The sequence below is a fragment of the Salvelinus namaycush genome, chromosome 22 (genome assembly GCF_016432855.1).
Source record: "Salvelinus namaycush isolate Seneca chromosome 22, SaNama_1.0, whole genome shotgun sequence".
Classification (NCBI taxonomy): domain Eukaryota; kingdom Metazoa; phylum Chordata; class Actinopteri; order Salmoniformes; family Salmonidae; genus Salvelinus; species Salvelinus namaycush.
The window spans coordinates 6,188,823-6,216,648 of NC_052328.1; the positions used below are offsets into that span (position 1 = coordinate 6,188,823).

General features: G+C 42.9%; 1 protein-coding gene across 1 annotated transcript in view; it reads right to left on the reverse strand.

Annotated features, from left to right (window-relative positions):
• Positions 1-1,950: 1,950 nt before the first annotated feature.
• rassf4a (Ras association domain family member 4a) overlaps positions 1,951-27,826 on the reverse strand; it is an 86,558-nt gene continuing 60,682 nt past the window's right edge. Inside the window, exons 4-11 of the mRNA XM_038960271.1 lie at positions 17,849-17,964; positions 17,693-17,775; positions 14,200-14,363; positions 13,669-13,770; positions 13,530-13,581; positions 13,231-13,352; positions 10,819-10,916; positions 1,951-4,801 (exon numbers count right to left, since the gene is read on the reverse strand). Of these exons, the coding sequence (XP_038816199.1) occupies positions 4,732-4,801; positions 10,819-10,916; positions 13,231-13,352; positions 13,530-13,581; positions 13,669-13,770; positions 14,200-14,363; positions 17,693-17,775; positions 17,849-17,964 (807 nt within the window). The 3' untranslated portion in view covers positions 1,951-4,731. The remainder of the gene's footprint in view (positions 4,802-10,818; positions 10,917-13,230; positions 13,353-13,529; positions 13,582-13,668; positions 13,771-14,199; positions 14,364-17,692; positions 17,776-17,848; positions 17,965-27,826) is intronic.

Here is a 27,826-nt window from a genome sequence, read left to right on the forward strand (position 1 = left end):
GGGTGTGTTATGGTTCTCATGGCTACTAGCAGGGGTTAAATATGTCAGGACAGATGGAAAGGTTGGGGGGGTATGATGGGTAATCCCGCGGGATTTGGAAATGCATAAAGAGGGATTAGTGTCTCATATCTCTCTCTTCTGTTCGGGCCTTGATCTGTTCCTATGAGAGTGACCCTTAACTCGACATGTATAATTGTGTACGTTCGGCATTTAGCGGCGTGGGCTGTGGCCTGAACAATAGCCCAGTTTAGGAATAAACCTGTGTTCTAACCTGTACATCTAGAGTCCGTCTCTTTTCTCTTTAATGACCCAGTCGGGTCATTACAATACTGTTGCACTGTGCGAATCCTCTGCATTTATAGCTACCATTTGGTAGAGGGCGTAAAAGTGCTTGGCTAATTTTCTTAAGTGGCTGGCAGTTGGCATGAACCAATTTATCGCGTAAATTGCGACCTCTCCTATACACAATACGTGGTGGATATTTAAATTCAGCCGGCAAAGCTGGGTCCGATGATAAAATATGCCAGTGTTTCTTGACCACATCTCCCACTTTTCGCGAATTCAAAGTATATGTAGTTGTGAACATTACGGAGTGTTCTGTAGCTTTAGCGGGTCTTTTTTGTAGCAGTTCATCTCGTGTTTTTTTCCAATGCCAAATTATGAGCTTCATCCACACATTGTGACGAATAGCCTCTTTTTAGAAACCTCATGCGCATCTCCGCTGCTTTTTCTAGATAATCATCTGTGGAGTGGCATATACGGCGCAGTCTAAAAAATTGGCTTCTTGGAAGTCCTCTTTTTAATGGCTCAGGGTGGAAGCTGTCACCCTGTAATAGAGTATTTCTGTCCGTTTCTTTTCTATACAAAGTTGTGAACAAGGTTCCATTTGATTTCTCAATCCACATATCGAGATAATGAACACGTTGAGTGTCACGTTCAATAGTGAATTTAAGATTAGGGTCAAACTTGCTATGTCCTCATTGAGATTATACAGAAGTGTTCAATATGCCTTATTTATACACTTGTGTAATATTTATGAAATGCATATTGTTATATTTGGTAGCACTTATTTGTTTTTTCCTTTGCCTCCAACCCCCTTCGATATGTAGAACGGATGTGGGTGGGGCCAGGTCTACATAAGGGTGCAACTTTCCAAAAATCCCAAAAGTTCTGACGAAGGCCGTGTGGCCGATACGTAAAGCTTATTAAATATCGGTGATACTATCAAGAGCAGTGTGCAGTTTCCTTTTTCCTTCATCTTTTTATTAACACTTAAAATAAGGTCTGTGTTTCGTGTAGGCTTACCCTGGCATGACGTGTTGATAACTGTGTAAATCTCTCTAGGACAAGGTGACTTTTAGTAATCCTAATGGATCCAATAGGATTCTCTCAATCCTATAAAATTGTGTCACCTCTATCAGAATCCTATTTTACTGGAATTCAAGTCATCCTACTGGATCCTATTCTTGTAGGATTTTGTTACCCCAATCAGAATCCTATTTTTCAGAAATGTACCCATTCAGTTATAGTTTGTTCTCATTTGTTGTAGTACAAACATGAATTACAACATTTTTGTTGATCGGAAATATTCATTTAGGTTTTAATCACTACCACAATATGGGAGTGATTCAAGGCTGAATTCAAGGTTTTCCCCTTTACATTGCTTATATGCAAATACCAATTGGAAGGAACATACATTTTTAGGTACAGTTACACAAAGATATTAGTATTTCTTTCATTTAATATATAATAGTCAGCTATGCCTACAAAAATATTGAATGTTCCCTTTACCCTCTTTATGTTGGGACAAGGTGAGGAAAATAAAAACCTGTACCACCTCCTCTCGCTCCCTACTTGCCTCCCTCCTTTCTGTCCTTCCCTCCCCCCAGATCTGTTCCCCCTTCCTTCCATCCCTAGAAGGTGCTCCCTCCCCATCTCCCTCTTGGATGTAACTACCAGTGCTCATCTAGTGACCTCTTGGCACACCTGATCCTGGTATTGCAAAATATACATAATACATGAACAGAAGCAGCCAAGTTAACTATAGTGCATAGCCAAGTTGAGGATACATTAGAATGTAATGTAAATATCTATACAATTCCCATCTACAATTTATAGAAATCCTATAGGAGGAAAAAAAACATTGAAATCGTATAGCATCCTACAGAACAAACAATTAGAATCCATTAGAAAAATCTATCAGAATTTGGAACCAGTCCTTTTGGACTTCTATAGGATTCTATTCTATAGGATTTTATATACAAGAATCAATGTCATTGGCTGGAGTCTAGTGTAGTGGTCTAAGCTCCGTACTCTGGCCCATAACGTATATGCCCTCTCTGCGATGTGGTTCGAGCCTTGGCTCAGCTGACTGTGTGTACCCTTAACCACTTTCTGTACCCCTCTCTATATCGGTCTCCTGATCTGTACTTACATCTGTCCTGTCAAAAAATGTCCATACTTTTTTTTTTACCCTAGTCAAAAAATCCTATGGGATTCCAATTAAAACATCTTATTAGAATCCAAAAGAAAATCCTATCAGATTTTGGAACCAGTCCTATTCTAGATACAATCGTATAGGGTAGGTTCTATCTTTGTAGCTGTGCCATTATAGAATCTGTGACAGAATGGGAAGCGCCATTGAGGCTATCTCCATTTGAAAGAAATACTTTTTCTTCTTCATTTGCTGATTGCTCCCAACTCATAGGAATCCCACCCAGTTGACAACTTTAAAATGGTGGAAGCCCTCAATGGCAATGTCCATGTTGAAACTGGTTAAATCCATGATGAGTCATCTATCTCTATGATAACAGGCACAATTCCTGCATGTGGGAATTTCTGCATCTGCAGGAACACCTCTTTATACTACTGTTGGTCCATTTTTAAGCCAGGAGTCGGGAGCACTCCAGTACAGTAGGTTGCAGTGGCAACGACAGTAGCAGATAGAACAAGGAGCAGTTAAGGTTAGTTATAAATATCTTTGATGGTAGCTAGGACAGGGGCGAAGGACAGATTTTGGGCTGCGTAAAACCTTGTGGACAGATTTATTTCTCTCTCAGACTGTCAATGGGGTCAGGAGAAGTGTGACGATAATTCCGATACATCAGGCCTATCGCACAGTCATCAATAATTAAATGTGTCTTGTTGATTTCTGACTGCTCTACTTTCTCCAAACACTGAATATGGTGACAGTATGTGGATTCTTCTATTCACTATATTCTATTATATTCTTCAAATACAACGTTAATTTGGCACCAGACCACACTACTGTTTAATACTAAATGCAGAAATAAATGCATAATAACAATATGTAGCATAATAATACATTACTGTAATTTTCAGTGAAGTGCTTTTTCACCAGATCCACTATAACAGGGGGGCAGTGTGAAATCTGAAACAGAATGTGATCTCGCAAGATAAGGATGGTTGAACAAGGGTGCTGGTCAGCTACACTAGAGTAAACCCTGCAGCTTCCTTGAGCTGCCGCTGCTAAATATGACAACACTTTTTTTATTTTCTGTCTTTTGTCGTGTCTCCATTGTGATGAACCATTGAAAAGGGAATCCAAATAGTCATATTTTTTAAACTGTATATAATTGCAAACTAAAAGTCTCCTGTCTTTTTTACATACAGTGAAATGCTTTGTGTTTGTGTGTGTGGTAATATCTATTATACCCACCCACCTGCTATATAACCCTGATGGGCTAGCCATTACTTTCTCTCTAACACACACACACACACACACACACACACACACACACACACACACACACACACACACACACACACACACACACACACACACACACACACACACACAGTGGTTGGCAGGAGTGCAAGTCCTATTAGAGTTACAGTGTTTATTAGAACAGAATGGAACAAAACCTCTAACCTCTCTGATGAGAGAGACATACATTCTGTAAACGTTCTGTTCTGATTCAACTACTGAAACAGAATAAAGGACTGGCGTGACCAACTCTCTCTCTCTCACACACACACACAGGTGGAGAGGGTCACTCACTCTTAGAACAATACTAACTCTGCTTCAGTCACCCTGGAAACAACTCTACCCCTTTCTGTGGGAGAACAATGAGGTGTGTGTTTGTGTGTGTTTTATCTGTGTGGTAAAATACAGTATGGGTTTATCAGGTCTGCTAACCCTGCAGAAACCTGTAGCACAGTTATGTGAACACAAGTTTAGGTCTCCAACTCTGGTGCTGGAGATGTGTGTTAGACGTGCAGGCCTGGAAAAAAAGCCTGCACGTCCTGTAGCTCTCTTATAAATCTGTCAGTGGCTAAATCAGAAATCGGCCTTGACAGAAATGTTGCCTTTCGAAGAATGCTCAGTTTTAGAAGACCTTGACCTCGAAGACACACAGAAATCAGTATTTGACCAAAGATGGTAAACAACAAGATCAACGGAAAGTATTCAATCATAGACAATACAGTAGCAGAAAAGTTACAAATTCTATGACTACAGTTAATTTGCAAAGTGACAAACATTGATGCAAGATATGGCAGTATTGCATTCTTATTGCTGTTTAAATGACATTCCCTACTGTAGAAAGCTTCCAACATGTCTGTAGTTTTCATTACTAGAAAAAGCTATACATGCTATTGTTCAACTGTAGTAGTACAAGAAGAAAGGTCTCAGTGCTCAAACAATCCGCTTGACTTCCTCTCACTGTAACAGTGTAATGGTCCTGTGAACACGCACGCGCGCACACACACTCAGACTCGGTCAGTAGTGTCAGTGATGCCCTCCAGCTGCTGTCGAATCATGGACTTCAGTGCGCTGTACCTATGGACACACACACACACACACACACACACACACACACACACACACACACACACACACACACACACACACACACACACACACACACACACACACACACACACACACACACACACACACACACACACACACACACACACACACACACACACACACACACACACACACACGGTATGGTGGTGAATGGTCGTGGCCTTATTACACTTTGACAAAAACTGATTTCCTGTTTATATTCTCCTAAAGGCATCTACAAATAAAAGCTTATTGGTTGCGTACAGAGTTTAGCAGATGTTATAGCGGGTGCAGCGAATTGCATGTGTTACTAGCTCCTGTGTTACAGTTCAGTAAAAATGTCAAACAAGTACACAAATAATAATCAAAAACTAGAATCAAGAAATAACAAATGTCAGGACGAATCCAGTTGAAAACCCAACACTGTACCAGTTATCCAAAATGCGATCTATGCGAATATACACCAAAAATACCTACTAAGATCGATATGTACAGCAGTATAAATATTACAGTGGGCTATGTCAAGAATCCAGTATATAAATACACTGTGTGTATAAACAGTGTGACAAAAATGCAATTATGTACAGTGGTAGATATTTTATAATGAGCTACAGTGGGGAGAACAAGTATTTGATACAATGCCGATTTTGCAGGCTTTCCTACTTACAAAGCATGTAGAGGACAATAGGCAAGCAGCTTGGTGAGAAGGCAACAACTGTTGGCGCAATTATTAGAAAATGGAAGAAGTTCAAGATGACGGTCAATCATCCTCGGTCTGGGGCTCCATGCAAGATCTCACCTTGTGGGGCATCAATGATCATGAGGAAGGTGAGGGATCAGCCCAGAACTACACGGCAGGACCTGGTCAATGACCTGAAGAGAGCTGGGACCACAGTCTCAAAGAAAACCATTAGTAACACACTACGCCGTCATGGATTAAAATCCTGCAGCACACGCAAGGTCCCCCTGCTCAAGCCAGCGCATGTCTGAAGTTTGCCAATGACCATCTGGATGATCCAGAGGAGGAATGGGAGAAGGTCATGTGGTCTGATGAGACACAAATAGAGCTTTTTGGTCTAAACTCCACTCGCCGTGTTTGGAGGAAGAAGAAGGATGAGTACAACCCCAAGAACACCATCCCAACCGTGAAGCATGGAGGTGGGAAACATCATTCTTTGGGGATGCTTTTCTGCAAAGGGGACAGGACGACTGCACCGTATTGAGGGGAGGATGGATGGGGCCATGTATCGCGAGATCTTGGCCATCAACCTCCTTCCCTCAGTAAGAGCATTGAAGATGGGTCGTGGCTGGGTCTTCCAGCATGACAATGACCCGAAACACACAGCCAGGGCAACTAAGGAGTGGCTCCGTAAGAAGCATCTCAAGGTCCTGGAGTGGCCTAGCCAGTCTCCAGACCTGAACCCAATAGAAAATCTTTGGAGGGAGCTGAAAGTCCGTATTGCCCAGCGACAGCCCCGAAATCTGAAGGATCTGGAGAAGGTCTGTATGGAGGAGTGGGCCAAAATCCCTGCTGCAGTGTGTGCAAACCTGGTCAAGAACTACAGGAAACGTATGGTCTGTAATTGCAAACAAAGGTTTCTGTACCAAATATTAAGTGCTTTTCTGATGTATCAAATACTTATGTCATGCAATAAAATGCAAATTAATTACTTAAAAATCATACAATGTGATTTTCTGGATTTTTGTTTTAGATTCCGTCTCTCACAGTTGAAGTGTACATATGATAAAAATTACAGACCTCTACATGCTTTGTAAGTAGGACAACCTGCAAAATTGGCAGTGTATCAAATACTTGTTCTCCCCACTGTATGTGAAGAATACAGTATATTAATAGGAATCCGGTATATAATCCAGTACATAAATAAGAATACAGTATATAAATATGGGACCCTGAGTGGCGCAGCGGTCAAAGGCACTGCATCTCAGTGCTCGAGGCGTCACTACAGACACCCTGGTTCAATTCCAGGCTGTATAACAACCGGCCGTGATTGGGAGTCCCATAGGGCGACAGACACAATTGGCCCAGCGTCATCCGGATTTGGCCGGTGTAGGCCGCCATTGTAAATAAGAATTTGTTCTTAACTGACTTGCCTAGTTAAATAAAGGTTCAATAAATGTTTATAATAATAATAATAAATATGCAGTGTGTATAAACATACAAAAATGCAATTATGCACAGTAGTGAAATATATTAGAATACATGGGACAGCAGCGTTGGCTGTGTGTGTTTGTGTATGTGTAACAGTTTAACTTTACAGCGTCCCCTCGCCCCAACACGGGCGCGAACCAGGGACCCTCTGCACACATCAACAACAGTCACCCACGAAGCGTCGTTACCCATCGCTCCACAAAAGCCGCGGCCCTTGCAGAGCAAGGGGCAACACTACTTGTAGGTTTCAGAGCAAGTGACGTAACTGATTGAAACGCTACTAGCGTGTACCCGCTAACTAGCTAGCCATTTCACATCCGTTACACTCACCCCCCTTTCAACCTCCTCCTTTTCCGCAGCAACCAGTGATCCGGGTCAACAGCATCAATGTAACAGTAGAACTTTACGTCGTCCCCTCGCCCCGACACGGGCGCGAACCTGGGACCTTCTGCACACATCAACAACGGTCGCCCACGAAGCATCGTTACCCATCGCTCCACAAAGGCCGCGGCCCTTGCAGAGCAAGGTGCAACACTACTTGTAGGTTTCAGAGCAAGTGACGTAACTGATTGAAACGCTACTAGCGCGTACCCGCTAACTAGCTAGCCATTTCACATCCGTTACATATGGGTGTATGCGTGTGTGTCTACGGAGACTGCATGTGTATAAGGTGTCTGTGTGTAAGTGAGTCTCATACTACTTACTACTCAACTACAGGATGGCTGTTCAGCAGTCTGATGGCCGGACTCTCTCCCTCTGTCTCTCTCTACTGCACCTGCTGTCTGAACTTCTGAATGCTCGGCTATGAAAAGCCAACTGACATTTACTCCTGAGGTGCTGACCTGTTGCACCCTCTACAACCACTCTGATTATTAGTTGACCATGTTCGTCATCTTTGAATGTTTGAACATCTTTAAAAAAAATAAAATGTATTTCTTTATTTCACCTTTATTTAACCAGGTAGGCCAGTTGAGAAAAAGTTCTAATTTACAACTGCGACCTGGCCAAGATAAAGCAAAGCAGTACGACAAAAACAACAACACAGAGTTACACATTGGATAAACAAAAGTACAGTCAATAACACAATAGAAAAATCTGTGTACAGTGTGTGCAAATGAAGTAAGGAGGTAAGGCAATAAATAGTAATTATAATTTAGCAATTTACACTGGAGTGATATATGTGCAGATGAGGATGTGAAAGTAGAAATACTGGTGTGAAAAAGAGCAGAAAAACTAAAACAAATATGGGGATGAGGTAGGTAGTTGGTTGGATGGGCTATTTACAGATGGGCTGTGTACAGCTGCAGCGATCGGTATACTGCTCTGACAGCTGACGCTTAAAGTTAGTGAGGGAGATATAAGTCTCCAACTTCAGTGATTTTTGCAATTTGTTCCAGCCATTGGCAGCAGAGAACTGGAAGGAAAGGCGGCCAAAGAGGTCTTGGCTATGGGGATGACCAGTGAAATACACCTGCTGGAGAGTGTGCTACGGGTGGGTGTTGCTATGGTGACCAGTGAGCTGAGATAAGGCGGAGCTATACCTAGCAAAGACTTATAGATGACCTGGAGACAATGGGTTTGGCGACGAATATGTAGCGAGGACCAGCCAACGAGAGCATACAGGTCGCAGTGGTGGGTAGTATATGGGGCTTTGGTGACAAAACGACTGGCACTGTGATAGACTACATCCAGTTTGCTGAGTAGAGTGTTGGAGGCTAATTTGTAAATGACATCGCCGAAGTCAAGGATCGGTAGGATAGTCAGTTTTACGAGGGTAAGTTTGGCAGCATGAGTGAAGGAGGCTTTGTTGTGAAATAGGAAGCCAATTCTTGATTTAACTTTGGATTGGAGATGCTTAATGTGAGACCTTGAGCGTGGTTGAGGTACATCCATGACCAGCTCGGAAACCAGATTGCATAGTGGAGAAGGTGCGGTGGGATTCGAAATGGTCGGTGATCTGTTTGTTCACTTGGCTTTCGAAGACCTTAGAAAGGCAGGGCAGGATGGAAATATGACTGTAACAGTTTAGGTCTAGAGTGTCTCCCTCTTTGAAGAGGCCGCTTTCCAATCTTTAGGAATCTCAGACGATACGAATGAGAGGTTGAACAGACTAGTAATAGGGGTTGCAACAATGGCAGCGGATAATTTTAGGAAGAGAGGGTCCAGATTGTCTTGCCCAGCTGATTTGTAGGGATCCAGATTTTGCAGCTCTTTCAGAACATCCAGACAACAGAGCTGTCTGGATTTGGGTGAAGGAGAAGCCGGGGGGGGGGGCTTGGGACAGTTGATGCGGGGGGTGCAGAGCTGTTGGCCGGGGTTGGGGTAGCCAGGTGGCAAGCATGGCCAGCCGTAGAGAAATGCTTATTGAAATTCTTGATTATCGGGGATTTATCAGTGGTGACAGTGTTTCCTAGTCTCAGTGCAGTGGGCAGCTGGACTTTACAGTGTCCCAAAACTTTTTGGAATTAGTGCTGCAGGATGCAAATTCCTGTTTAAAAAAGCTAGCCTTAGCTTTCCTAACTGACTGTGTGTATTTGTTCCTGACTTTCCTGAAAAGTTGCATATCACGGGAACTATTTGATGCTAATGCAGTACGCCACAGGGTGTTTTTGTGCTGATCAAGGGCAGTCAAGTCTGGAGTGAACCAAGGGCTATATCTGTTCTTAGTTCTAAATTTTTTGAAGGGGGCATGATGGTGAGAATTTATGATGGTGAGAGAAGCACTTTTAAGAACAACCAGGCATCCTCTACTGACGAGATGAGGTCAGTATCCTTCCAGGATACCCGTGCCAGGTCGATTAGAAAGGCCTGCTCGCAGAAGTGTCTTGAAGAACGATCTAGCCTTAATGGCTATGTACTCTTATAATCTCCACCGACACAGTCAGAAGAGGACTGGCCACCCATCAGAGCCTGGTTCCTCTCTAGGTTTCTTCCTATGTTCCAACCTTTCAAGGGAGTTTTTCCCAGCTCGCTCTTTGGGGATTTAAGCTGGGTTTCTGTATAAGCACTTTGTGACATCTGCTGATGTAAAAAGGGCTTTATAAATAAACTGTTTTGATTGGCTTTATAAATACATTTGATTGATTGAAGCTACAGACAGGATTACATAAGCATTTTAGTCATTTAGCAGAGTCGCTTATCCAAAGCCACCTACAGCAGTGAGTGCAGATATTTTTCATACGGGTCTCCCATGGAAACGAACCCACAACCCTGCATTGCAAGTGCCATGCCTTACCAACTGAACCACAAAGATGGTGTGTGTGTGTGTGTGTGTGTGTGTGTGTGTGTGTGTGTGTGTGTGTGTGTGTGTGTGTGTGTGTGTGTGTGTGTGTGTGCGCGTGCTGTAGTTTAAATCCTCCTTAAGGTATCCTGTCAACACAGAGTAATGTTGTTCAGTAGGACATAACATTTTGTTGGTGGGTGAAAGTCATTCTATTCAGCACAATGTTTACAGAAATAACACACTAATAACACACTGAAAGACAAACCATAGACACACCATAGAAACAATATACAGCAGCGCAATAATGACAAGATGAACATTCAACTCTTACAAGACATCTTCCTGTCACCAAACTAACTGTATCAATGGCACAGCCCATTATCCAAGGCAAGTTCTGAATACTGCAGCTAGCCATTGCGTCACGTTCCGCAATGTTTACTTCCTTTGAATGAAAGTCACAACATAAATTGTGTTGTACAGGAGTTTTTGCACAGTTCAGAATTGTTTTGCGAGAGTAAATGTTGCTCAAGAACACTAAAAACACGTAAAACACGTAAAAACCACCCAAACCTCTTAGGTAAACTTGTGTGTTGTGAAGAGTGACATACTTACTTTCTGGTCAGTTTAGAAATCTCCCTCTCCTCTTCCTCTTTCAGTTTCTCTACAAAGCTATCCAGGACTGGCATCTCAAAATTAATGTACTGCGCCACCTGGGGAGAAACAGAAGTATTGTTATATAACACCTGCAATATTTTCTCATAACATGAAGTAGGCCTATCATTTTATTACATGTGAGTAGAAGAAGCCAAAACGAGAGTAGAATGGTTGGACTCTTGCACACTATGCACTTGCAAATAAACATTTATCAAAGTACAAATGTTCTGTCAAGAACACTTTAAAGTTTTACTACAGTGGTCACACAGAGTGTTCCTTGGTAGTCTTAAACAAATCTAGTTTGAAACAAAAGTATACACCTCACACACATAGTTATGGGATAAAAAAGGACGACACCTCTACCATGTCAGATATAGAGTTCCAATGTATTACATTTTGAGTTTGCATCCCAAAATTACACTTTATATGAACTCAGCAAAATAAGAAACCTCCTTTTTTCAGGACCCCGGTCTGTCAAAGATAATTCAGAAAAATCCAAATAACTTCACAGATTTTCATTGTAAAGGGTTGAAACACTGTTTCCCATGCTTGTTCAATGAACCATAAACAATTAATGAACATGCACCTGTGGAACGGTCGTCAAGACACTAACAGCTTACAGACGGTAGGCAATTAAGGTCACAGTTATGAAAACTTAGGACACTAAAGAGGCCTATCTACTGACTCTGAAAAACACCAAAATAAATTGCAATGTCCGTACTGTGAGACACCTAAGACAGCGATACTGGGACACGGGACGAACAGCTGATCGTCCTCGCAGTCGCAGACCATATGTAACAACACCTGCACAGGATCGTTACATCCGAACTTCACACCTGCGGGACAGGTACAGGATGGCAGCAACAACTGCCCGAGTTACACCAGGAATGCACAATCCCTCCATCAGTGCTCAGACTGTCCGCAATAGGCTGAGAGAGGCTGGACTGAGGGCTTGTAGGCCTGTTGTAAAAAAGTGCTCAAAAAGTGCTCTTATCTGACGAGTCGCGGTTTTGTCTCACCAGGGGTGATGGTCGGATTCACGTTTATCGTCGAAGGAATGAGCGTTACACCGAGGCCTGTACTCTGGAGCGCAATTTGGAGGTGGAGGGTCCGTCATGTTCTGGGGCAGTGTGTCACAGCATCATCGGACTGAGCTTGTTGTCATTGCAGGCAATCTCAACACTGTGCGTTACAGGGAAGACATCCTCCTCCCTCATGTGGTACTCTTCCTGCAGGCTCAACCTGACATGACCCTCAAGCATGACAATACCACCAGCCATACTGCTCGTTCTGTGCGTGATTTCCTGCAAGACAGGAATGTCAGTGTTCTGCCATGGCCAGCGAAAAGCCAGGATCTCAATCTCATTGAGCACATCTGGGACCTGTTGGATCGGAGGGTGAGGGCTAAGGCCATTGCTAAGGCCATTCCCCCCCAGAAATGTCAGGGAACTTGCAGGTGCCTTGGTGGAAGAGTAGGGTAACATTTCACAGCAAGAACTGTGAGATGTTAAAAATATTGTGCAGTCCACGAGGAGGAGATGCACTGCAGTACTTAATGTAGCTGGTGGCCACACCAGATACTGACTGTTACTTTTGATTTTGACCCCCCTTTGTTCAGGGACACATTATTCCATCTCTGTTAGTCACATCTCTGTTAGTCACACAGTTTGTTTCAGTTTTTGAATCTTGTTATGTTCATACAAATATTTACACATGTTAAGTTTGCTGAAAATAAATGCTGTTGACAGTGAGAGGACGTTTCTTTTTTTGCTGAGTTTACAGAACAGAAGACTGAAATATAACAAAACCGCTTGACATAGAAACACCGGAGTTTCTGAAATAATAACAACAGAGTTTCTGGTTTTTGAAATAATGTTGATTAATTATCAAATTATGAAAAATATGAATAACATTCCACCTATGAGGCCACTAGGGCATTTGACTGCAGGAAAGAGCTACTACATGTGTATTTGCAAGTCCACACAGTGCACCAGAGTCCCATTAAGCTGAAGAGAAATACAATGCAGCCACATAACTATGATGACCCAGCTGTATAGGAAAAACAACAACAGCAGTATTTACCTTTGAGCCTAACATTACGCTGAACAGAAGGATATATTCACGGTCAACAATACTGTAGCAGCTGCAATAGCAGTCTGCAATTCAACAGCTACTGCCCCAATTGTTAATACAGTCCTAACAGGGAAGTCTATCGTCAGCATTCCATTAGATCAAATACCACTGAGTATGTCAATGGGATATTGCTATGGGTCTGTATTTGGAGGGCCACCACAACATGGAGGTCCAACCTCTTAGAATACACATACAGTGTGAAAGAGAGAGAGAAAGAGAGAGAGAGTGCAGGCTCACGTCATGTGTGACCTCCTCCCCTAGATCCGTCTCCATAATAAAGATCTTGGAGATCTTCTCACAGGGTCCATGAAGCACACGGTACACCAGAGGATACTCACTGTCCTTCAATGGGGTTCTCTCTGCAACACACACACACACACACACACACACACACACACACACACACACACACACACACACACACACACACACACACACACACACACACACACACACACACACATAAATATACTATTCCATACATACCCACGCATTAACACACACACGGCACAAAAGAACGAGATGTGGTCACTTACCACCAGACTCATGGACCATGTAGAGAACAAACTCATCTGCTTTATTCTCCACCTGGAGACACAGACAAGTCAGAAACATGACAATCACATCTGAGAAACTAGTGTGTGTGTGTATTGTGTGAGTGTGTGTAGAACTCACTCTGAACTTTTGTAGCAGCAGGTTGAGGACCTGTAGTGTTGTCATGGAGCTGTTGACTCGGACGTTAGTGACCGACCCGAACGCTGGAGTAAATACTGATGTCTGGAGAGAACACATGCACGAGTGCACCCACACACACACATAAACACACACATACACACATAGCAAATATATACAGTGAAAAGGGCAGTGGGCCCAAAACTGATCAATATAATTGACATTTACATTTCAGTAATTTAGCAGACATCTAAAGGCAACTAGGTGAGACCTCCACGTATCACAAGTCATAGTCAGTTAAAAAACGCAGAAATAAAGCAGATATTAGAAAAATCAAGAAACTTTTTGAAGAGGTAGGGTTTTCCAGATATTTTCTGAAAAAGGGCATGTAAAAACTTTGGAGTCACCAGTAAGCACAGCTATGTGTGTGTGTGTGTGTGTGTGTGTGTGTGTGTGTGTGTGTGTGTGTGTGTGTGTGTGTGTGTGTGTGTGTGTGTGTGTGTGTGTGTGTGTGTGTAGATATGCATGTGTTACCTTGTGGTTATAGAAGTGTCCATTGATGGAGAATCTGTGTGAGCGTAAGTGCTGCAGGTCAGAGTGTGCGTGTGTCTTTGACCTTCTGGTGACCCCCATGAAGGAGGCATCACTCCTGGTCCGCAGCAGCTGGGGGACCTCCTCGTCGTCCTCCTCTAGACTACCTGAGGGAGAGAACAAAGGATTAGAACTTCCTCTTCTTTCTGCTCCTCCTCCTTACCCTCATCATCCTCCTCCCCCTCATACTCCAACTCAAAAGTCATGTTCATACAGTGGCTGTACAGGCCGTAATACTTTTAGTGTATTTATAGATATGTACAGGACCTTCGGAAAGTATTCAGACCCTTTGACTTTTTCCACATTTGTTACGTTACAGCCTTATTCTAAAATTGATTAAATAAATGTTTTTCCACAACAATCTACACACAATACCCCATAATGACAAAGCAAAACGGGTTTTTAGAAATGTTTGCAATTTATTTATTTTTTAAATAACAGAAATAGCATATTTACATAAGTATTCAGACCCTTTGTTATGAGACTCAAAATGGAGCTTAGGTGCTGCCTGTTTACCTATACAGTATAAAGTCCCACAGTTGACAGCACATGTCAGAGCAAAACCCAAGCCATGAGGTTGAAGGAATTGTCCGTAGAGCTCTGGGACAGATCTGGGCAAGGGTAACAAAACATTTCTGCAGTTCCCCAAGAACACAGTGGCCACCATACCCAAGAAGACTCAAGGCTGTAATCGTTGCTACAGGTGCTTCAACAAAGTACAGAGTAAAGGGTCTGAATACTTATGTAAATGTGATATATTCTATTAAAAAAAACAGTTTTTAATTTGTCATTATAGGGTATTGTGTGTAGATTGATATGGGGAAAAAACGATTTAATCAATTTCAGAAAAAGGCTGTAACGTGGAAAATGTCAAATGTGGAAAAAGTCAACGAGTCTGAATACAATCCAAAGCTCAAATATTTATTGTGGAAAAAATACGATATATGTACGTATTTATAACAGTTTCCTAATCAATGCTATTTTTTTCAAGTGGGTATCCCCTCCCAGCTGGAAGTGCACATGGCAGCATATCTACAGCTGTAATCCCTGCTCAGGTGTCTCTGTGTTTGTCTGCACATGTGCTGTAGGAGGCCGGTATACTGAAGATTTAATTATAGAGTAATACGACAGGTGACAGGATTGATAGAGCAGGATTACACGTGTGTGTGTGTGTGTGTGTGTGTGTGTGTGTGTGTGTGTGTGTGTGTGTGTGTGTGTGTGTGTGTGTGTGTTGACTGTCTGGATGTCGGCCCACCACCTCAAGCTTAACCTCTACCAGATGGAGTTGCTCTTCCTCCCGGGAAGGCCTGCCCACTCAAAGACCTCTCCATCACGGTTGATAACTCCACAGTGTCCCCCTCCCAGAGTGCAAAGAACCTTGGCGTGACCCTGTACAAAACCCTGTCGTTCTCTGTAAACATCAAAGCAGTGACTCCCTCCTGCAGATTAACGCCCAGAGTACCACCCTACCTCACATAATAAGCGGCGTAGGTCCTAATCCAGGCACTTGTCATCTCCCGTCTGGACTGCTGCAGCTCACTGTTGGCTGGGCTCCTGGCTTCAAACCCCTGCAATTTATCCAGAACGCTGCAGCCCAGCTGGTTTTCAACCTTCCAAAGTTTTCCCATGTCACACGCTCCTCCGCACCTTCCAACGGCTTCCAGTCAAAGCTCGCATCCCCTACAAGACCATTGTACTTGCCTATGGTGCGGCAAGAGGAGCTGTCCCTCCCTACCATCAGGCTATGCTCAAAACCTACACCCCAACCCGATCACTCTGTTCTGCCACCTCTGGTCTCTTGGCCCTCCCACCCCAGCGGGGGGTCAGCTCCCGCTCAGCCCAGTCCAAGCTCTTTTCTGCCTGGGCACTCCAATGGTGGAACCAGCTTCCCCCTGAAGCTAGGACAGCAGAGTCCCTGCCCATCTTCAGAAAACATCTGAAACCCTACATCTTCAAAGAGTATCTTAAATAATCCCACAGCAACCCCCTCACACCCCCACCCACCCCACACAAAAAAAGACTCACTGTTGACTTATTGTATTTGTTGTTGCTCTGACTGCTGATAACTACTTACTGAGGACAAACGTACTTATGACTGTGATATGTGGTTGTCTGACTTAGCTACACTACTTGACCAAAAGTATGTGGACACCTGCTAGTCGAACATCTCATTCCAAAATCATGGGCATTAATATGGAGTTGGTCCTCCTTTGCTGCTATAACAGCCTCCACTCTTCTGGGAAGGCTTTCCACTAGATGTTGGAACATTGCTGCGGGGACTTGCTTCCATTCAGCCACAAGAGCATCAGCAAGGTCGGGAACTGATGTTGGGCGATTAGGCCTGGCTCGCAGTCAGTGTTCCAATTCATCCCAAAGGTGTTCGATGGGGTTGAGGTCAGGGCTCTGTGCAGGCCAGTCAAGTTCTTCCACACCGATCTCGACAAACCATTTTTGTATGGACCTCACTTTGTGCACGGGGGCATTGTCATGCTGAAACAGGAAATGGCCTTCTCCAAATTGTTGCCACAAAGTTGGAAGCACAGAAGCATCTAGAATGTAATTGTATGCTGTAGCATTAAGATTTCCCTTCACTTGAACTAAGGGGCCTAGCCCGAACCATGAAAAACAGACCCAGACCATTATTCCTCCTCCACCAAACTTTACAGTTGGCACTATGCATTTGGGCAGGTAGCGTTCTCCTGGCATTCGCCAAACCCAGATTCGTTCGTCGGACTGCCAGATGGTGATGAGTGATTCATCACTCCAGAGAATGCGTTTCCACTGCTCCAGAGTCCAATGGCGGCGAGCTTTACACCACTCCAGCCGACTCTTGCCATTGCACTTGGTGATCATAGGCTTGTATGCAGCTGCTCGGCCATGGAAACCCCTTTCATGAAGCTCCCGACGAACAGTTCTTGTGCTGACATAGCTTCCGGAGGCAGTTTGGAACTCGGTAGTAAGTGTTGAAAGCAAGAACAGATGATTTTTACGCACTACGTGCTTCAGCACTCGGCAGTCCTGCTCTGCGAGCTTGTGTGGCCTATCACTTAGTGGCTGAGCCGTTGTTTCTCCTTCACAATAACAGCACTTACAGTTGAACGGGGCAGCTCTAGCAGGGAAGAAATGTGACGAACTGACTTGTTGGAAAGGTGGCATCCTATGACGGTGCCACGCTGAAAGTCACTGGGCTCTTCAGTAAGGCCATTCTACTGCCAATGTTTGTCTATGGAGATTGCATAGCTTGGTGCTCGATTTTATACACCTGTCAGCAACGGGTGTGGCTGAAATAGCCGAATCCACTAATTTGAAGCGGTGTCCACATACTTTTGTATAAAGTGTATCTTAAGATGAATGCACTAACTGTAAGTCGCTCTGAATAAGAGCGTCTGCTAAATGACTAAAATGTAAATGTCTGTCTGTTCGTGTGTGTACTTACTGGTCAAGGCAGGGTCAGTAGTTCTGTCGAGTATGTTGTTGTTAGATTCTGTCTGCTTTGGAAGAACCTGGGATCTCTCATTCCTACAAACACAAATTATTGACATAACTGATTGGCACTCACGTAGGCTTAGTGCATTTGTGTGTGTGTGTGTACCTGTTGACTCCTCCGTAGTGGAGTCTCTCGTTGTCATCGTGCATCTGCAGTCTGATTGGTCGCCGCAGACCCCAGTAGATATTCAACAACCCCTCGACGACCAGCGCTTGCTCCTCCTACACACACACACACACACACACACACACACACACACACACACACACACACACACACACACACACACACACACACACGGTGTGTCTGTATAAAACGCGCTGCCTCATGCTCTGCTCATACTCTCACTCAATCACACACGGTCGTGTGGCCGGTCACACACTTGCTCTTCGGACCAGCTACAGGTCTGTCAGTCTCAGAGTGGATTTTTACTGTCAGTGCAGCAAGCAGAGATTGTAATGCACTTCATCACAGGTGAGCTCATCTCCAATATCGTTGCTCAAATCTTCAGCTAGGTCTAAAATTTGAGGATATGGTACTTTTACCACTGGTCAAATGTTATTTTGTTTAGACAGAAAATGTAGCTGGTTTAAAGTATAATTGCTTTATCTGGCTTTAAGTATTATTCATTTTAAAAAATATATAATTTATATGTGCACAAAATATTTTTGGGGATTCTCTTTATACCATATTGACACAGTAGTATAAAAGGTGGGATGTCACCATAGAAAATTCCAAAGATCCTACTATCCATGTGGGTTTCCAACATACGTAGATGTTGGAATATAGAACGGTAATGGTAATGGTAATAGTAAGGAAAAAGACACACGTGAGTCCTCGTGACTCATTGATACTATCATTCCTCTAATTTAGTAATTGTCTTACAAACACAACACACAGATCTCTAACCCTCCTCTCTCTCCTCTGTAATATGAAGCATAGATGGCTGCTTCTGCCCCTCACCTCCCCACCATCACTGAGACCTTGGAGGTCCCGGCCCACCAAGCACAGTCATTCTCTCAGTCTCCATCCCAGTGCTCCCAGTCCCTGGAGGGGTTTATAACCAGTATCCAAGCACTGGCCAGACCAGTGGCGCACCCTAGCTGTGGCCCCGTAAGGCTCCAGAGGATGGCTGTTCTCCAAGTCCCAGATGAAACACTCTGTCTCAGCTTCGCTGCCCCGCGCCATCAGGACTAGAACCACCAGCCCCATCACCCCCACAGGCCAAGCCCTAGAGCAGCTATCAGGCATGCAGGCTGGGGAGGGAGAGGGAATGTGAGGGTAGAGACCCCATGGAATGGCTGTATGGACAAACACACACACAAACAAAGACTAGGGGCTCTATTCAATCAGGTCCGCTTTAGCCGACATTGCTTGCTTCCTTGCTTTGGTGGTGTTGGAGGTGCAACTGTGTTAGAGCTGTCAAATCTACAAGTGACTCCTGGCATTATACCTAAAGCGCACATTGCTATTTGCTGCACTGAGTCACAATAAGAGAATTCACATGCAGCCTTGTCCTCAAGTTTGAACACTGGAATGTGAGATGTAATCTAAACCTCGATTAGGCTGATCTACTGTATATATCAACGAATTGGCGAGGGCACTAAAACAGTCTGCAGCACTGAAGTCAAATGTATATTGTTTGCTGATGATCTGGTGCTTCTGTCCTCAACCAAGGAGGGCCTACAGCATCACCTAGATCTTCTGCAGAGATTCTGTCAGACCAGGGCCCCGACAGTAAATCTCAGTAAAACAAAGATAATCGGAAAAAAAGGTAGTTACCAAGACCATAAAAACAAATTTAATCTAGACACTGTTGCCCCAGAGCACACTATACTTACCTCGGCCTAAACATCAGCACCACAGGTAACTTTCACAAAGCTGTGAACGATCTGAGAGACAACGCAAGAAGGGCCTTCTACGCCAACAAAAGGAACATAAAATTCGACATCCCAAATAGGATCTGGCTAAAAATACTTGAATCAGTTATAGAACCCTTTGCCATTTATGGTTCTGAGGTCTGGGGTCCGCTCACCAACCAAGAATTCACATGGGACAAACACCAAATTGAGATTAAATCTGCAAAAACATCCTCCGTGTATAACGTAAAACGGCAGCAGAATTAGGCCGATACCAGAAAAGAGCGGGTTAAATTCTACAACCACCTAAAAGGAAGCGATTCCCAAACCTCCATAACAAACCATCACCTACAGAGAGATAAACCTAGAGAAGAGTCCCCTTAGCAAGCTGGTCTTGGGGCTCTGTTCAAACACAAACAGACCCCACTGGTCTAAATCTGCAAAAATGCCTACAAATCTGTTTTTGCTTTGTCATTATGGGTTATTGTGTGTAGATTGATGTTGGAAAAAAACATTTCATACATTTTAGAATAAGGCTGTAACGTAACAAAATGTGGAAAAAGTCAAGGGGTCTCAATACTTTGTGAATGCACTGTAAATCCTCATTATTTCGTAAGATGGCCATACCAAGGATCATTTAGCTATTTTATTTAGAATTGTATGACCCCTGTTGGTACAAAAAATATATATTTACACACACACTACCGGTATAAAGTTTTAGAACACCTACTCATTCAAGGGTTTTTCTCTATTTTTTTACTATTTTCTACATTGTAGAATAATAGTGAAGACATCAAAAAAATTAAATAACACATATGGAATCATGTAGTAACCAAAAAAGTGTTAAACAAATCAAAATAGATTTTATATTTGAGATTCTTCAAATAGCCACCTGAGATTCTTCAAATAGCCACCTTTGCCTTGATGACAGCTTTGCACACTTGGCATTCTCTCAACCAGCTTCATATACATTTCAACAGGTGTGCCTTCTTAAAGGTTAATTTGTGGAATACGTTTCCTTCTTAATGTGTTTGAGCCAATCAGTTGTGTTGTGACAAGGTAGGGGTAGTATACAGAAGATAGCCATATTTAGTAAAATACCAAGTCCATATCATGGCAAGAATAGCTCAAATAAGCAAAGAGAAACGCCAGTCCATCATTACTTTAAGACATGAAGGTCAGTCAACACGGACATTTTCAAGAACTTTGAAAGTTTCTTCAATTGCAGTTTCAAAAATCAACAAGCGTTATGATGAAACTGGCTCTCATGAGGACCGTGTCATGACTTTCCCTCTTGAGTGATGATCATAGGTGCCAGATCAGCGTAAATATGTACATTGCATTTCTAAATCCGAATGAGCAGTTGTTAGGGTGCTAAATATCCATATTTACGATGAGTGTATTATTCAACTGTATGTACGATTGTGTACAAATATTGTGTAACAAGCCGTCATATCGGGAGGTCCACTAGAGACTTTTCATTGCATCATGTTAGTAACCAATGTATAATCTATCCTGTGTGTGTGTGTGTGTGTGTGTGTGTGTGTGTTTATGTGATTATTGAGTTAGTTAGTAAATAAATAATTAAGCCAATTAAGTCAATGTTCAGAATGAGACTGAAATGGGAGCAAACGACTGATGGATGACGGATAGTATATTGAGATATTCTGATATTTTTTTGTTAATTCGGGAAGCGGTAACTCGTTAAATAAACTTTTCCTGTGGTTCCCCAGATTACTACTTAATTAAATATTATATGATTAATTTAATCATGTAATAATTGAACATGGTATGTAATTATTTGATAAAATAATCGTCATCGCATTAATGGTACCAACGTCACGACAACCGCCACAGGAATGGAAGACCCAGAGTTTCCTCTGCTGCAGAGGATAAGATAACAGCCTCAGAAATTGCAGCCCAAATAAATGCTTCACACAGTTCAAGTAACAGACACATCTCAACATCAACTGTTCAGAGGAGACTGTGTGAATCAATCCTTCATGATCGAATTGCTGCAAAGAAACCACTACTAAAGGACACCAATAATAAGAAGAGCCTTTCTTGGGCCAAGAAACACAGCAATTGACATTAAACCGGTGGAAATTAGTCTTTTCGTCTGGAGTCCAATTTTTGGTTCCAACTGCCGTGTCTTTGTGAGACACGGTGTGGGTGAATGGATGATCTCCACATGTGTATTTCCCACCGTGAAGCATGGAGGAGGTGGTGTTATGGTGTGGGGGTGCTTTGCTGGTGACACTGTCTGTGATTTATTTATAGCTCAAAGGCACACTTAACCAGCATGGCTACCACAACATTCTGCAGTGATATGCCATCCCATCTGGTTTTGGCTTAGTGGGACTATCATTTGTTTTTCAACACGACAATGACCCAACACCAAGAAGGAGAGTGATGGAGTGCTGCATCAGATGACCTGGCCTTCACAATCCCCTGACCTCAACCAAACTGAGATGGTTTGGGATGAGTCGGACCGCAGAGTCAAGAAAAAGCAGCCAACAAGTGCTCAGCATATGTGGGAACTCCTTCAAGACTGTTGGAAAGCAGTCCAGGTGAAGCTGGTTGAGAGAATGCCAAGAGTGCAAAGCTGTCATCAAGGCAAAGGGTGGCTATTTGAAGAATCTCATATATAAAATATATTTAGATTTTCACTTTTTTGGTTACAACATAAACCCATATGTGCTATTTCATAGTGTTGATGTCCTCACTATTATTCTACAATGTAGAAAATTTGTAAAAATAAAGAAAAACCCTTCATTGAGTAAATGTTATAAAACCTTTGACCGGTAGTGTATATATTTGATGAAAAATTTAACTAGGCAAGTCAGTTAAGAACAAATTCTTATTTTCAATGATGGCCTCCCAAAAGGCAAAAGGCCTCCTATGTGGAAGGGGGCTGGTATTAAAAAAACAAAAATAAATTAAATAAAAGGACAAAACACACATCATGACAAGAGAACACTACATAAAGAAAGACCTAAGACAACAACATAGTATGGCAGCAACACAACAACATGGTAGCAGCTGTCACAAATGTCGTTGTAAGGATTGTCGGACCAAAGTGCAGCGTGGTACGGGTTCAAAATATTTATTTTGTGAACCGGCACAAAAAAACAATAAAGCACAAACAAAACGTGAAGCTAATGGCGGGCTCACAGGCAACTAACCAAAAAACAAGATCCCACAAAAACCCAGTGGGAAAAGGCTGCCTAAATATGATCCCCAATCAGAGACAATGATAGACAGCTGCCTCTGATTGGGAAACCAGGCCAACATAGAAATAAAAAAACTAGAGACCCACCCTAGTCACACCCCGACCTAACCAAATTAGAGAATAAAAGGCTCTCTAAGGTCAGGGCGTGACAGTACCCCCCCAAAGGTGCGGACTCATGCCGCAAAAACCTTACTCTATAGGGGAGGGTCCGGGTGGGCATCTAGCCTCGGTGGCGGCTCCGGTGCGGGACGTAGACGCTCTGCTTGCGGACCCGTCAGCTTCGGTGGCGGCTCTGGTGCGGGGATCGTCGCTGAAAGCTCCGGACCGTGGATCGTCGCCGAAAGCTCCGGACTGTGGATCGTCGCCCGAGGAACCGTACCGTGGATCGTCGCCGGAGGAACCGTACCGTGGATCATCGCCGGGGACTCCGGACCGTGGATCGTCGCCGGAGGAACCGGACCGATGAGTCATCATCTCATCTCTATAGAACTGCTGCCTATGCTGTCTGACAAAATCACTATTTCAAAGTAAATAATGCATACTTTTATGAACGCTAAATACCAACTATCAATGACTTAGATTGTGTATTTTCAGGTAGAGATACCTCGGGAAGCAACCGCTGCTTTCTATATCACCTCACGATGGCACATTCTTCTCTGTTCCATAGCAGTAATAAAAGAAACACATACAGGTAAAGTAGATGCGCAATAGATTATGCTCATTGTAGTTCATTACCACGTTTTATGAGCTAAACTATGTAGAATATTAGCCTGTTAGAAACTACAACTCCATATAACATCGCACAGTTCAGGCTGGATCCGATTTATCTCTAGAGAAACTGTGCGATGTGCGCATTGAACTCACAGAAGAAAAAACAATAACATGGAATTCAAATAATTGAACCGAAGTTGGTAAAATAGTTGTTTATAAACCGAAAAATCTAAGCACTACTGATAAGTCATCCTGACAGACAGTGCACCCAGTGAATCTGAGTAGCTCTCTCTCCCCCTCTGGTGGTGGAATATGGAAACTGCAATAAAGTAGGGGACGACAATCGGATAAGAGGCCATCTGTAATTTCGATTAAGATATTAATGAGCGAGCTAGGACCGACGTTAGTCAATATAACTATTTGTTTAGCACTTTTGAAATGTACAGCGACAGAATTCAGAACATGGGCCATTCTTACAGTGTTCTCCCTGTACACCAAGTCAGAACCGTAGGATAAATAAAAGGGGCATTTAAGCAGACAATGAAAGCTCTTACAATATTTGATGATTACATTTCTCTAAAACAGGTTATAGGCTGCATGTGCACCACCAAGTCAGAACAGTAGGTGAAATTGAGGGGTAAATAGACCAAATTATTAGGGTGAGGCACATGGGCTACTAACATCTTACTACACAACATACATTTAGTATTACTTTCTTAGCTACAGTATACATATCTCCCTGGGATATTACATAATTTATGCAGCAGCATAGAATACATTTTTGGACTCATCTTGTTGTGCTGTGCTCACTTGAACCAGAAGATGGCACGGCGGTCCTTCGTGGGGCAAATTTTGTCATCAAAGTCTGAAATTCTCTGGATTTATGGTGCTTTCAAAACAACTGAGAACTCTGAAAAAAACAATGTCGAATCATGATGACGTCATTGGTCTTCAGGTCGTAGCTCTAAAAAGAGGCCGGATTTACAATTCCGAGTTGGATGACCGTTCAAAACGTATTTTCCCATTCGGAACTTGTTTATTTCCGACTTCCCAGTTATCTTGAACTCACTGAAGTCAAGTTTTCACGAGCGTGGCACAAATCGTGCTTCATTGACAGCATGGCCAATGTTAAAATGTTTATCATTTTAAACTTGTAAAAGAGCCCCTTAATCCCAGATTCGGGACCACACAGCCATTCCACTGAATAGCAGGCTAGTGATTGTTTTGCAATGCTTGCAGTTAGCCACTGTCACTGATTCCTTCCAAACCACTCATTGTTGAATTTGCGATTTCCAACTTGTTTATGTACAATTGCCGATGAGCACCTGTACATTTTATCTATAATTTCTCTTCATTATTTATCTTCATATGACAAGGATAAAAAAGGATTTGCCAGTAGATTGTTGACTTGATTCATGATGATGACTGCTAGCTAAGATTGTGAAAGTATGATGTTTACATGATCAGTCCAATCAAAGCTACTGTACATATAATGTGATTTTACATACTTTTATCTGTGGCCAATGACCTTGAGCCTTCTTGGATGGGCACTTCTAATGTAACTCTATGACAGCACCCAAGGGGCAAGAATTTTCTAGCTCTACCCTTAGACTTGGCAGTGACATAGTGTCCCCATGAGTGACAGAACACTGAGCCAATCACGGCGCAACGCTCCGTATTTTCTGCTGGCAAGCCCCACCACCACAGAAAACACTGAGCTAGGCTGAAACACCTGCATTTTGGAGCTGCCTTACTCAAGAAAACAAAAAAGAGACCATGTTTGTATGTGGCTTTATTAACTCAATGATATATATATATATGGCCCTTAGCCGTGGTATATTGGCCATATATCACAAATCCCAGAGGTGCCTTATTGCTATTATAAACTGGTTACCAATGTAATTAGAGCAGTAAAAATACATGGTTTTGTCATGCCCGTGGTATACGGTCTGATATTCCACAGTTTTCAGCCAATCAGCATTCAAGCTGGAATCACCCAGGTTATAATGGGAATTATAAACTGGGTGATTCCAGCTTGAATGCTGATTGGCTGACAACCGTGGAATATCGTTTGAGCCCTCAATTCTGATTGGCCGATAGCCGGGGTATATCAGACTGTATACCACGGGTATGACAAAACATTTATTTTTACAGCTCTAATTATGTTGCTTACCAGTCATATGACGCGTTGCATCGTGCCTAAGAACAGCCCTTAGCCGTGGTATATTTGCCACATACCACACCCCCTCGGGCCTTATTGCTTAAGTGGCAACCAGCAGGGGTAGCTACAGCCATAAACTTCAGCTTGATGGATCTCTTCCATGCCTTGAACCTTCAGTGTGACAGTGGCTCTGACCAGAAACAACCTTAATCCATAGCCCTAGAAATTACCTCTACCCCATTGCCAGCAAGCAAACCTTGGCATGGGATGTCATAATTACTGTAAAAGCTACACATGATGATCAAATGAATGAACTATATTTAATTACCTTCATAGCTTTAAAATAAGCTCAACCAGCATATGTAGTTAGAATAATAGAGAAGCCATGTATGCTACTTTCGCAACACTGCTCACACACTAAGTGGGTCTGATAATGCACAAAGGGCATGTAGACAGACAGACAGGAAGTTAATTACTACTGTCAATATAAATGAGTCAACTGGTACTTTTACTACCATCAACAATGTATGTAGGGCATTATAACTACATCACCAGACAACTGTTCAGGTCATATGAGCTTAAAGTAACAATGCACCCATGCTCAATAACACACATGCACATGACGCATGCACTCACGGACCCACCCATGCACGCACGCACGCGCACGCACACACACACAAAACCGGTTTACCTGGCAAGGAATCCAACTACAGGTCCTTACAAAAATGATTTCAGTGTTTGAGACTGCGGCGAACCATGACTATTTCCTTGAGAAAGTATTCTTATACCCTTATTCCACTTTTTTGTTGTGTTACAGCCTGAATTCAAAGTTCTGGCTTCAGACCAAGAAGTCCTTGAATGCCCCAGCCAAAGCCTAGACTTGAGTCTAGGCCATGGAAAATCTGTGGAAAGACTTTCTGTTCACTGCCACTCCCTGGGGTGGCAGGTAGCCTAGTGGTTAGAGCATTGGGCCAGCAACTGAAAGGTTGGTGGATTGAATCCCTGAGCTGACAAGGTAAAAATCTGTCGTTCTGCCCCTGAACAAGGCAGTTAACCCACTATTCCCCGGCAGGCTGTCAATGTAAATAAGAATTTGTTCTTAAATGACTTGCCTAGTTAAATAAAGGTTAAATAAAAAAATCCAACTCAACAGAGCTTGAAGAAATTTGCATGGGAGAAAATCCCCAAATCCAGACATGCAAAGCGGATACAGGCATACATAAAATGACTCAAAGCTGTAATCACTGCCCAAGGTGCAAAGTATTTCATTTTTAACACATTTACAAAAATGTCGAATAACACGTTTTCACTTTGTTATGAAGGGGTATTGCGTGTAGATGGGTGAGAAAAAAAGTCTTTTTAATCAATTTTGAATTCAGGCTGTTCACACAACAACATTTGGAATAAGTCAAGAGGTACTTTCTGGTATATCCAATTCGTTATAGCAAAATTCAAAAATCAAGAAAATAACTGAAACAGAGCATCACTTAATGCACACAACATTATATTGTGTAATCGGACCATTCTATTTCAGACTCTAGCGCAGGAGAAGCAATGCTTTTTGATGACAATCAAACAGGCCTGAGCCGTGCTTCGGGCTGCAGCTCACACAGAGACAGTACACCACATGGCCGGCTCTACATGGCTCTACATGGCCCCCCAGATATAATTTGTGACCCCCCCCAGTTTTGCTTCTCCATAAACATAAGAAATAGTAGACGAATTACCCTGCCCGGTTTTGCCAATGTAGCGCTGCCAGTCCTGCCAGAAGGCGCAGAATGGGACAGAGGCTATGTCTCTGCCTATCCCAGTCTGCTGTCCCCACATGCTTCAAGATGGCCACTATTGTTCCTGTACCCATGAAAGCAAAGGTAACTGAACTAAATTACTATCGCATGTAGCACTCCCTTCTGTCATCATGAAGTGCTCTGAGAGACTAGTCAAGGATCATATCACCTCTACCATAACTGTTACCCTAGGCCCACTTCAATTTGCTTTCCGCCCCAATAGATCCACAGATAATGCAAACACCATCGCTCTGCACACTGCCCTATCCAATCTGGACAAGAGGAATACCTAGGTAAGAATGCTGTTCATTGACTATAGCTCAGCATTCAACA